Source organism: Poecilia mexicana, unplaced genomic scaffold (assembly GCF_051168715.1).
Source record: "Poecilia mexicana isolate PSO_F unplaced genomic scaffold, ASM5116871v1 scaffold_14, whole genome shotgun sequence".
In the NCBI taxonomy this organism is placed as follows: domain Eukaryota; kingdom Metazoa; phylum Chordata; class Actinopteri; order Cyprinodontiformes; family Poeciliidae; genus Poecilia; species Poecilia mexicana.
The window spans coordinates 19,620,763-19,632,199 of record NW_028263383.1 but is presented as its reverse complement, the minus strand read 5'-3'; the positions used below and the strand labels follow the sequence as shown (position 1 = coordinate 19,632,199).

General features: G+C 44.8%; 2 protein-coding genes across 4 annotated transcripts in view; both read left to right on the top strand.

Moving 5' to 3' along the window:
* The window catches only part of arhgap32b (Rho GTPase activating protein 32b), a 91,017-nt gene extending 87,287 nt beyond the window's left edge, over positions 1–3,730 (top strand). For all 3 annotated transcript variants that reach the window (XM_088012326.1, XM_088012327.1, XM_088012325.1), the window contains one exon: positions 145–3,730. In XM_088012326.1, the coding sequence (XP_087868452.1) occupies positions 145–2,361 (2,217 nt within the window). In that variant the 3' untranslated portion in view covers positions 2,362–3,730. The remainder of the gene's footprint in view (positions 1–144) is intronic.
* A 2,002-nt stretch (positions 3,731–5,732) lies between these two features.
* h3f3c (H3 histone, family 3C) lies at positions 5,733–9,750 on the top strand. Its single transcript, XM_014986450.2, has 4 exons — positions 5,733–5,871; positions 7,395–7,538; positions 8,221–8,374; positions 8,455–9,750. The coding sequence occupies exons 2-4, from the start codon at positions 7,411–7,413 to the stop codon at positions 8,581–8,583; spliced, it is 411 nt and encodes a 136-aa protein (XP_014841936.1). The 5' UTR covers positions 5,733–5,871; positions 7,395–7,410; the 3' UTR covers positions 8,584–9,750.
* The last annotated feature ends 1,687 nt before the right edge of the window (positions 9,751–11,437 follow it).

Genomic DNA, 11,437 nt, shown 5'->3' with positions numbered 1-11,437 from the left:
CCATCACCAGGTGTGATGACTGTGTGTATGATGACTTTTTCAAGGCACTGCAACTCAGGACAGTATATAGATCAGGTTTGTTTGACTTTTCCCAACTGGAACAAATCCTAACTTGTCTTTTTTTTCTGTTCTTTGAATCGTCAGATGAAAGCTGAGGATTGTGCGTCAGCTCCAATCCTTCCCAAACCATCAGAGCAACCTCCTCCAACAGCTCAGAAACCCATCAGGCAGCCAGTCTCGCTTCCTCAGAACCAGCCTCAGACTCTGCTGCACAACCAAGTTCACACACAGCCTCGTCTTCCACCGCAGCCTCACTCAGCTTCCCAGGCCCACCCCCATGCCCAGGCCCACCCCCATCCCCAGGCCCACCCCCATGCCCAGGCCCACCCCCATCCCCAGGCCCACCCATCTAAAGCCAGTGCCAGAATAGCACCCACCTCGGCGGAACCTGTTGAGAAGCCGTGGGAAGCCATCAAACCCGTACAGCCGTGCAAAGAACCAGCCAAACACAATGACTCTTATGGACCCACTCCTCCTGTTCCCCCAGTTCGCACCTTGGAGAGCAAACTGGCCACAGCAGCACTTAGTCAGAGTGAAGCTTCCTACGAGATGTTCAGGGAAGGCCCTACGGCTAGCCACCTGACAGAGGGTCTTTCCCATCATCCTCTGTCTCCACGGAAACCCTCCTCTCACCAGCCAGCCTACATTTACCATGTTAAAGGAGAGCCCATCCTTATCGAAGCCCCAGGAGCGGCGTACTACCACCAGAGGCCTGTTCCTCATCATTACCGCCCGGACAGTGTCGCCCCGCACTCCTACGTGTCCAAGTCGGAGCCTCAGATAACCTACAGTGCCCGAGCAGACAACAGGTACAGCACCTTAGGTCCCAGGTCCTACCACCACTCCATGAAGCTGAGAGGAACCCCCCGGGGAGTGCACGTCTCCCCGGGGCCGGATCACCAGGGCTACAGCCACGACAGAACCCACGGCTATCCCACCATCCGCAGAGTCCACTCCTTCCACGTCCCGCCCACCATTCGCTCTGTCCCCATCCAGAGGACGGAAGTTCCGCCGGAAGACGACATGTTCTTCCATCATCGGCCCGTTTATCAGTGCAAGGCGTACCAGCAGCCTCCGCAACAGTCATCCCAGACCGACTACCATGTCACCCAGCTGCAGCCGTACTTTGAGAACGGCCGGGTGCAGTACCGCTACAGCCCATACTCTGGCTCTGTCCCGTTGGAGTCGCCTTTCTACGACATTGACCCTTACGGCACAATCCGAGTTAGGCACTTTCACTCCTACGGAGGCCGGGACGCCGGCGCTGCCGGAGGCCGACCTGGCGGGAAGGCAGCTGGTTACCACTACGTCTCCCGTCACGGACTGCCCCCTGGCAAAGAGCACGGCTTTGTCAGCAGAGACATGCCTCCTGGTCACGGGAGCAAGGAAGCTGCCGTGTTCCTGCCATGGGACCCGGAGGAGGCAGAGAGGCTTCGCATGCACTCGATCCGCAGGGAGAGCAGGGCCAGGCTGAAGCTGAGAGGCCCTGTCCTCTCGCAGTACGACAACGTTGGCCTCTTCACACCAGCAGATATATCTGGGTATGAAACCTTGCACCTGCGGAGTAAGTCTGACCCTGGTAAAGCTGTGCTGCTTCCAGTGGAGAGCAAAGATGGACGCTACCTTCCCAGACACATGGTGTCTGACCCTGATGGGCTTGTCTACATGGAGACAGACAAGCATGTCCACGGCAGTGGAGACAAGTCGGATGTTTCCAAGCAAGGCGTTTCCAAGAAATGCCAGTCATCTCACTCTCTTCCCGCGTCTCACCAGTCGGACAGCAGTCGGCACGAGCTCAAATACGAGAGCGGAGAGGACAAGCTGGGCGGCGACGGCGGCAGGTCCAAACACCGGCAGGAGCATCCCACCAAGAAGCCCTTCCAGCCACGGTACGAGTGTCCCGATTCTGACCACCACCACCACGACAAGCTGAAGTCATCCGGTGGTTACCACGGTACTGACGAGCTTCCGCCCCGGGACCAACTGGCACGTTGCAAACCGGAGCGTTCCCACGGCATCCGAGAAGAGCAGCACCTCAACCAGAGCAAAGCAGACCTGGACAGGGACTACAGCTACCAGAAACACAGCAACAAACCCACGCAGTCCCACTACGACAACCTGGATGATTACCACCCAGTACCTCAGCCTCAGGCCCCGGTCCAAAAACACACAGGCTCTGGCTCCAGCTCGTACCCTGCCAACCCCAGCAGCAGGGCTTACTCCACGGCTCTGGGCCAGGGAGCCTTCATCCAGACTGAGCTGGGCCTGCAGAGGCCCGAGACAGAACTCCGTACCGAATGAAGCGTTTGGGTGGGAAGGGGAAGAAACTGTTGAGGTTTGGGTGAGCAGACTCTGCAGGACAGTGGACTGCTAGAACCCTCATATTTTTGCTTTTTCTGTATTTTTTATGAATTGTAAAGAATATTGCAAGGCTTTTTACTGAGTCCTGAATGTACCTGAAATTATTGTCCATGAGGTCACAGTACTGTGACTGACTGAGACTGTAGCCAATTATAAATGTATATAAGAAAGACGTAAGGTACTTTTAGCAGGAACCCCAAAAATGTAAAATATATACTATATATATAGATATATATAAATATATGTTCTACAAATGAAATCACTAGTAAAAAGGGATTTTTAGTTGACTGTTTTTTAGGTGTGGAGCTGGGCATGAGAATCAACTGGAAGTAAGATTTGCATTTTAGTAATTCATGATCAGTTGTGTGTAGATCTCTTGTTGTGTTCTGTCTGGATGTTACAGCACAACGTAAAAGGACATCCGCCCTCCCACTCCTGGTACCAACACATGAAGAGGGTTCTGTGTGTCCATGTTGGCTTTGATGAGTGGAAGATGCCACTTGGGTTGTTGCAGTGGTTATCAATGTCTTACTCTCTCTGTTACTGTGCCATTTTTTAAGGTAACGTTACTCGAAACTGTTTTCAGTGGCTTTTTTGGAATCTTTCAGTACTTGTGTGTTTTCTGTTGGAAGAGGGACCAAAGACTTGGCACAGTTGTTGCACATATGAGGTAAAGATGGGAAAGTGGATGAAAATTGTAGCTTTTGAAGTTTAAAATGGTTGTTTTTGTTTTGTTTTGTTTTATTCATTGTACTTTCAGGTACTAGACTAATTGATTAAAGCTGAAACAATGTCTTCTCATACAACATGATGAAAATGTTGCTGCTGCTTTGTGGGAAAACCAACTTGTTAATGAGCCTTAAAATTTTGTTCCTGGAGAATCGTACATTGTTTACTGATACTGTTAACGACAGAAATGATGTTCACCACTTTAAAGCAGGTTTAGTTTTAAGATATTTTAGTTTTCTTTCTACCTTTCTTTTCTTCAGATAGTGTGGGTCCATGGTTTTCAGGCTAGAGATAGATGTATAGTACATCCATCCATTAGTCTAATACAAGGCCCTCTGGGCCAGCATAATGGATGGCATACAGTATAAACCCAATACGTTTAAATCCAGGTGTACTCTGTAACAGTTTAACTTCTATATTGCTTGCAGGTTTCGCCCCTCTTGCCTTATCTAAAGCCTCTACCTTCTCAGATGGGCTGTTACAGTAAGGCACTGTGTACTTGAATGTGAAAAAACTCATTTCAAACTGGAGGAGTCTAAAGTCAGATATAAAATAAATAAAGGTGTTCAGGAATTGCTCAGCTTGATGGTTTTTTTTATTATGTTCTGTCTCCTGTATTGCCATTCATTCAGTGGGAGAGTTCTAGCAAAAGGACAGAAAGCTTCATTGATGGTTCTGTTGTTTTCCACTGTCTCCGGTTGGGCTGGGGAACCATCAGGTCCTGGTACCTAATACACACCACGCTCTGCTAACATACTCCAGCTCATTCTTTGGGATACCAAGATGTTTCCAGACCAGATTAATTATGTACAGGTACATCTAAATAAAATGGATATTAAAAGTGAAATAGTACTTGCCAGTTATCATAAAAATATATTATCTAGAATCATCACAAATAGAGAATATATTCTAAGCGTTTCTTGTAATTTTACTGATTATGGCTTGCAGATCCATCGATCCATCCATTTCCTTACACTCTTATCCCACTGGGGTCAGGAGAGGAGCTAGTGCCTGTCTCCAGAGTTCAATGGGCGAGAGGCAGGGTACACCCTGGACAGGTCGCTAGTTTATCGCAAGGCTTGTAGATAAACAAAATTCAGTATCTCAGAAAAATAGAATACAGTGGAAACTCATGGTATCACATCCTAATTAACTCAAAACACCTGCAACGGTTTCCTGAAACATTAAACGGTGAGTCATCTACAATCATGAGGAAGACTTCTGACTGGACAGGTGTCCAGAAAATGGGTATGGACACCCTTCACAAGGAGGGGAAGCCATGAAAAGTCACTACTGAAGAAGCTGGTTTTTCACAGAGTTCTGCATCCAAGCATATAGACATAAAATTGAGTGGAAGGCAGAAGAAATGTGATGGGGAAAATGTGCATCAGAACAGGCAGAACTGCAGCCTTGAGAGGATTGTCGGTCAATCAAATTCCAGAAGAGTCGCACACCAATATGGGCTACACATAGTATTCCTTCAAACTTCTGTGAAAACATATCGGCTGCAAAACAAGAGAAATGCTGCTTGAAATGAAACTGCTGCCTGACTACACACAAACTTTGCCATTTCATCCATGCAGACATGAATTCAATCTCCATACACATGTAACATTACAAAGCTCTGCAAAAATGAATTTGAACAGCTGTGTAATCCTAATTAGATGGTTTAAGATCCAATTTTTAATGTAGATTTTGACATCTACATTTCTTACAGATCAACACACCAACCAGCAGTCTCGTGTGTGTGTGTGTGTGTGTGTGTGTGTGTGTGTGTGTGTGTGTGTGTGTGTGTGTGTGTGTGTGTGTGTGGAGAGTTACAGAGCCTTGGGGTTCACAGGAGATTACTTAGATTAGCCTCTCTTTCTGGAACAGAAAACCCAGATTTGCCCTGATTTCAGGGTTATGCTCAAAATTTTGACAAACTGCCATCTGGAGTAAGCCCAAACTTCCCAGAATAAACCATCATGGAAATTTATGCCCGACTACTAAAGTAAAAACTCCAGAAAAATAGGTTAAAACGGGATAACCTGGAAATTCTGGCTCAATCCCTTGTTTTAATTTTAACAGTCCCTGGAAGAGTGAGAATTGACAGCAACTTCACACATAGACCATACAAAAATGAAAATGCAAAACCCTTGAGTTGAAGCTGAGTCTTTGTGAGCAGTTTGTTAATCCTGTGCAGATGTTTTATGAATCATTCAGCTGCTTTAAATACCAACGCGATAAATATGGATATACTATTTCCTGTTCTGTGTTTTACACGGGGATATTAAACCTTAAAAATGCCCATCCCATTTTTTTTACTAGAGACCTCATTTTACGCCATCCTTCACTCAAAAGTTTACAATCTGCTTATTTATCGCCATACTGTAATATTGTTGCTTTTAGGAGCCTTTTATGCACTTCGACACTTCCTGTTGGGACGACATTTGAAATTGTGAAAAACGTTAGTCATCAAAACACGATTATTTTCTAAATTAAGCTTACTCTATTGAATTGTGATTTTTTTTTCCACCCTCTCCGCCACGTTTTAGGTGAAAAAGTTTCAGTGTTTACAAATGTTGGCATTGCATTGTGGGAGTAAGATGATTGACACCGGCGCCATTTTGCTCCTGCTCGCTCTGCTTCCATTGTGTGAGAGATAGTAAATATCTGACACTGCCACACAACCACAACACACTGAAACGCTGCGAAGCAAAAGCCGAAAATTCAGCCCCGGTACGTAAACGTTTCCACATACTTTTTAAACGTTAGAATATACACCATTGTTTTGTGTTAGAATTGGACGGGCGAGTGTGTTTTAGGAGCTTATAAAGCGTTTAAATTCGACGCCGAGGTGAGGCGAAAAGCAGCTGCCTCGATGCCCAGACTCGGAGAAAAACGGCTCAGTACTTCCACCGCCGAGCTAGCTGCTCCACTTTCAGCTTTCCTCTCTAATATAGCGTCGCGCCCACGACTCTGTTGGTGTTCTGATACCTATATGTATATCCTGTAATTTGTTGGTAGTTTAATGCGCCCACGTTTCTAGTTTTGGTAGAAAATCATTCAAGTTTCCATCCTGTTCGTTGACTCTACATTGGTAGGCTGGTTCGTTTCAGTTTGCGGCCATAATCTTGCGGTATGAGGCGGGGCTATAACTGTTCGTTCCGCCTTCAAACGATGCAATCTGAAAGGCTATTGGTCCACAAACACGGCTGGGCCTCACCGGATTGGTGTATTTTCTTGCATTCGCCCGTTTCAAATTGTGATTGGTAGTAGGGGTTTGTGGTTTAGTGTTTTGATTGGTTGGGCACGATGTTTTTGGGTAACTGCCAAAAAATTGTGCACCGAGGGTTCCTAGGAGACGTCGGAACTGAAAGGAGAAACAAAACAAAACTAAACAGCGGAATTGGAGGAAATAAAAACACTGATGAACATGATTTCACTCTGAGCTTTAGCTGCGTAGGTAAACGGGTTTTTGGCAATAACGAAACGCTTTACACTTAGGATCCAGCAGCGGTAAACAACCCAGAGAAACAATCCTGAAAAGTGTCTCACTGAGCTTTTGTTACCGGCATCCTCTCACAAAGGCCCATCATTTGCAATTACTTCTTAGAGTCTTGAGAAGATGTAACAAAATGGTGTAACATGGAGGGAAAAATAGCTATTTTCACCCAGCAAGATGATGTTTGTAAAGCATGTTTAGCTGTGTCTGTTGCGTGGTCTTTAAAAATAAAGAGGAAACTGGACAACAGAGGGCAACATGAATGACCTGTCCTACATATGTTTGGGGAAAATGGAGGGGAAAAAATGAGACAGGATTTGAGGGATCTGTCTATATGGCGTTGTGTTGACAAAGTCCAACCCAAAATGGCACCAACAAAGAAAAGGTGAGAAATGTCCTTCAATAAGGGTGGAGAATTTCCTGAACAAAGTTCAGACTGGACTTCAGCTTTGTTCAAAACTAAATGGTCACATCAGATGTTACATTTGCTAAGGATTTAAATTGTGTACGTTGTTACTCCCATATGAACTTGTGAAGCTAATTGACTTTATACGACTTTCATTATGAATACAACCAGGGAGTATGTGAATACTACAACCGTATGGATGGACATCAATGATTGCTCCTAACTATATGGTGAAATTACTTTTTTTTTCTGTTCAATTGGACACAAATTCAGGCATTAAGAGTTAATGATCTTGGTAGAGAACAACATATTCCATAGATAATAATTGATTGATTCCATTTTCCCTTCCAGGTGAAACTTTGTCGTCATGGCCCGTACCAAGCAGACCGCTCGTAAGTCCACTGGAGGAAAAGCTCCTCGTAAGCAGCTGGCCACCAAGGCCGCCCGCAAGAGCGCCCCCTCTACTGGGGGTGTCAAGAAGCCCCATCGTTACAGGTGTGTGTAGTCGCCTACAGGAAGAGGATGGCTTCCCAAAACTGGTGACATCACTGTTTGGTAGCATGCACTGAACCAGCTTCACTCGGTCCTTTTTAAATGAATGCTATTTACTAGGTGATCTAATAAAACATGCAATATTATTATTATTATTATTTGCTTATTTATTATCATCTACTAAAAGCTTTTGATTATCGACTTGTTGCTGAAATACAGGTTGTGTGTAGCTGATAGCAACCAGGTCAGAGTTCTGCGGCTGATTTTTTTCATCTGTAGTTTTGGGAAGAGTTATTAGCAACAACTTCCACAGCGAAGAGTGAGACCTGCGCATGGGTGTGGTGCGTTTGCTGACAAAAAAGAAATCAGTTTGTGAAATTTATTCTTTAATTAGCAGGTAAAAATAATAGGTTTTTGCTATCATAATTAAGAGGAAAAACAAAAACATTTGGACAACGCCACTCTAATTAGCAGTAAGCGCTTTGTCTGAGAGGTGGAGTAATGAGTAAAGTTATTGTTTATCAGTCATATTTAGCAGTGGGAAGTCCAGACCCAGGCTTGGTTCTGATGGAGAACCCAGCAGATCAAGCTGAAAATAACAAAACCCAGAACAGACAACTGGTTCTGCCTTCGCTCCCCCAAGAACCAGCTGACTCTTCCTGACGACCCTGTGTCGTCGTTCCAGGCCCGGTACCGTGGCTCTCAGGGAGATCCGTCGGTACCAGAAGTCCACAGAGCTGCTGATCCGTAAGCTGCCGTTCCAGCGCCTGGTGAGGGAGATCGCTCAGGACTTCAAGACCGACCTGCGCTTCCAGAGCGCTGCCATCGGAGCTCTGCAGGTGAGCGAGGCAACGGCGACTGAACGCTGCGTGGTGGAAGTTGTGCTGCTAACCCGCGCTCTGGCTCTGTGTCCCCGCAGGAGGCCAGCGAGGCCTACCTGGTGGGCCTGTTCGAGGACACCAACCTGTGCGCCATCCACGCCAAGCGGGTCACCATCATGCCCAAAGACATCCAGCTGGCCCGTCGTATCCGCGGAGAGCGCGCTTAGACGCTTCTCTGCCCTCCTGTTTTTCTGTCCCTGTCCTCACTGCTTCCTCCCACTCCCAAACCCCCCACCCATCACCCCTCTTCCACCCTCCAGCCCTGCCCAACTTCTTAGTAGACTTTAGGCTGATCCTGATCATGAGCAGATAGAAACACGTCGAAGTCTGGTCTCTCGTAGAAGGTTTTCATCCTCATAAAATGTTTTTAGGGTACCTTTCTTTCTTCTTTTTTTTTTTTGTGCATGTAAAAAGTTTTGTGGATCAGATGCGCATGTGCACACACATACTCAAATGTGTATCACTGGATTTTCCTGGTGCTTCTCAACACGGAGCCCGCCTCTGAGCTCACCTGTTCTGTTGGAGGTCGGCTGGTGCAGCTTGTGGAGCAAACAGAGCCGGAGCGCAGGGACCTGGCCGAGGGGCTAGTCTGCTTAAGGGGAGCTGCAACTTCCACAGCAGGGTGCTATTAAAACTAGCCCTGAGGCCCCCCTCACACCCCCCTCACACCGCCCCTGACCCCCAGCTGGGGGAGAGGCTGGACTGCTGCTCTGTTTGTGTGAACCCACCAGCCCTGACCTTCCAAACCAAATGTACTCGACAAACGTCAATCTCTCGGTTGCTTCAAATTAAGGGTTATTGTCGTGGGTATGGTGTCGGTGGTTTTTTTTTTTTTTCTACACATAAAATTCATAATTTAAAGAGTACGTCTTATTTTACCACTTTCTAAATGATCAAAAATAAAGAAAGTTGAGTTTTCTGCAGTGATTTGATTTGCTGCAGGACTTTATGAGGAGCTTCTGTGTTTTCCCAGGAAACTATTATTCCCATCGCAACCACACGGGGGCGTTAGATCACCGCCACCTTTTCTTTTCAGTTCGTCACTGCAGGTTTGTAATCACACTTGATGCTACTGGCGCCCCCTGTCTTCATAGATCAGCATTAGATTTGACATAGTGAAAGTTCTCTGCATGTTTCAGGTCTTCGTCTTTCCTGCCAGCTCTCAGCGTATAAACTGTCCCTTTTCTTGAAATTTCTGATACAGAATATAACCTCATAATTGTTTTCTTTTATATTTTTCTTATTCCTTGAGATTTTCAGACGTATAAATAAGCTGATCTTTGTATTTTCCAAATTTCTCATATTATGGTGGTAATAAATAGATGTTAAAACAAGCTTCACAGAGTGTGTGTATGTGTGTGTGTTGTGTTCTTTACAGCATTTCACAAATGCACCTTTATAAACGTAAAACATTGATGCTGATAGATCAGGAGTGTTCAGAGTGCAGCACTGGGAGTAGTTTTCTGTTTATTAGCAATTAAAATTAGATTTTCAATGACATTTATGTCTTAAATAGAAAAGGTATGAAGCAGGTGTTAGTCTTTTATTAGCTACATTTTTCTTTTTGTTTTCATTTTAATGTCATATTAAGCAGGACCACAAACCTCCAGCTACTTTTTACTCATAAGCAGACGGACTCAGGGTTTTCAAAGACGGTTCTCATTTTTGTTGCTGGGAATAAACTCAAATTGATATTTCGACCAACAAGTTCGGAAACCGATTCCTCTTCTGGCCTTGTAATTAAAATACTTTTTAATTTGTTGCTGGTAAGATAAAAAAAGAATTGACAATTTTATTTTTTATTTTTTTTGCATTTTTAACTGGTAATTTATTTTTACATAGTGCCAATTCACAGCTAATTTGCAGAACAAATCAGCTCAATCCACACAGATTCGGTCATTTCCATGCTGATCCTAGTTATCCAACAATGCGGTCAAGTTCCATTTATTTTTAAAACTGACTAAAAGAGTTTCCTGTCAAAGGAAACCCAGCAGTTTACATTGATCAGTATGTGTTGCTTAGTGTCGTTTAGTTTCCAGCAATCCCTCATACAGATCATGCATGTAGCGAGAGTGGAAAGGAAAAACTCCCCTTTAACAGGAAGAAACCTCCAGCCTCTTCATGGCTAATGAAGTATCTGTCATCTGAGTGGCGGCCTTGTTATAGTTCACTCTGCTTACAGAGATCACTTAGATACCGTTCCTCAACACTTCCTGTCTGAATGACATTTCACTGTGTATAATCAGCTCAAAAAATGTAATTTTACATAATACTTCCCCTTTAAAGCCAAGGAACACGTGTAGAAATGATGCATCCAGACTTTGTTACAGTGTGTCCTGAAACGTGTGCATAACAAATCCTTCAAGCCAACCCAATAAAAATTTTGTCTTTATTGTTTCTCAGGGTTTATCTGACAGAAACGGCTCAGGAAGGTGATGAGGGAGGTAAACGGCTACAGTTTAGGACAGATTTGGAAGCCAGAAGTGTGTTGATTCCCGTGGTGGAAGTATGTTTTGTAATATAAATGACCGTTTCTGATTTGTGCTGCTACCATCCTCATCCTTTGCCTCTGATTGGGCAGGAATCACCATAGTTACCTCTCAGCAGGTGTTGGTCTGATTGGAGGCCTTCTAGCATCCATGATGGCTGTGGACATGGCTGATGTATGACATTGTCATTGCGTTATTTTAAACAGGGTGTAAACAGGACACACATCACATTTTAGGTGATTTTTTAAAATGCACCTCCTTTTTATTTCTACTCCTGTTTCCCTCCGATGCTATTTATGCTAAATGGAATCCCTAAAATCTAATGGAACAGTAATTATACTTCTATCTGTTGACATTTCTCACATTACAACCCTAAATGTTGATGTTTTATGTAACAGACTAGCACAAAGTAGAGCTTGGCAGGGAAGTGTGAGAAAATTTCTGCATAGCTTCGCATCTCTTTTGCCATTAAAAATCTGAAAAGTGAAGGTGAACCTGTGAATCGACCTCTGACTGGGTTTCTTCCAGGATC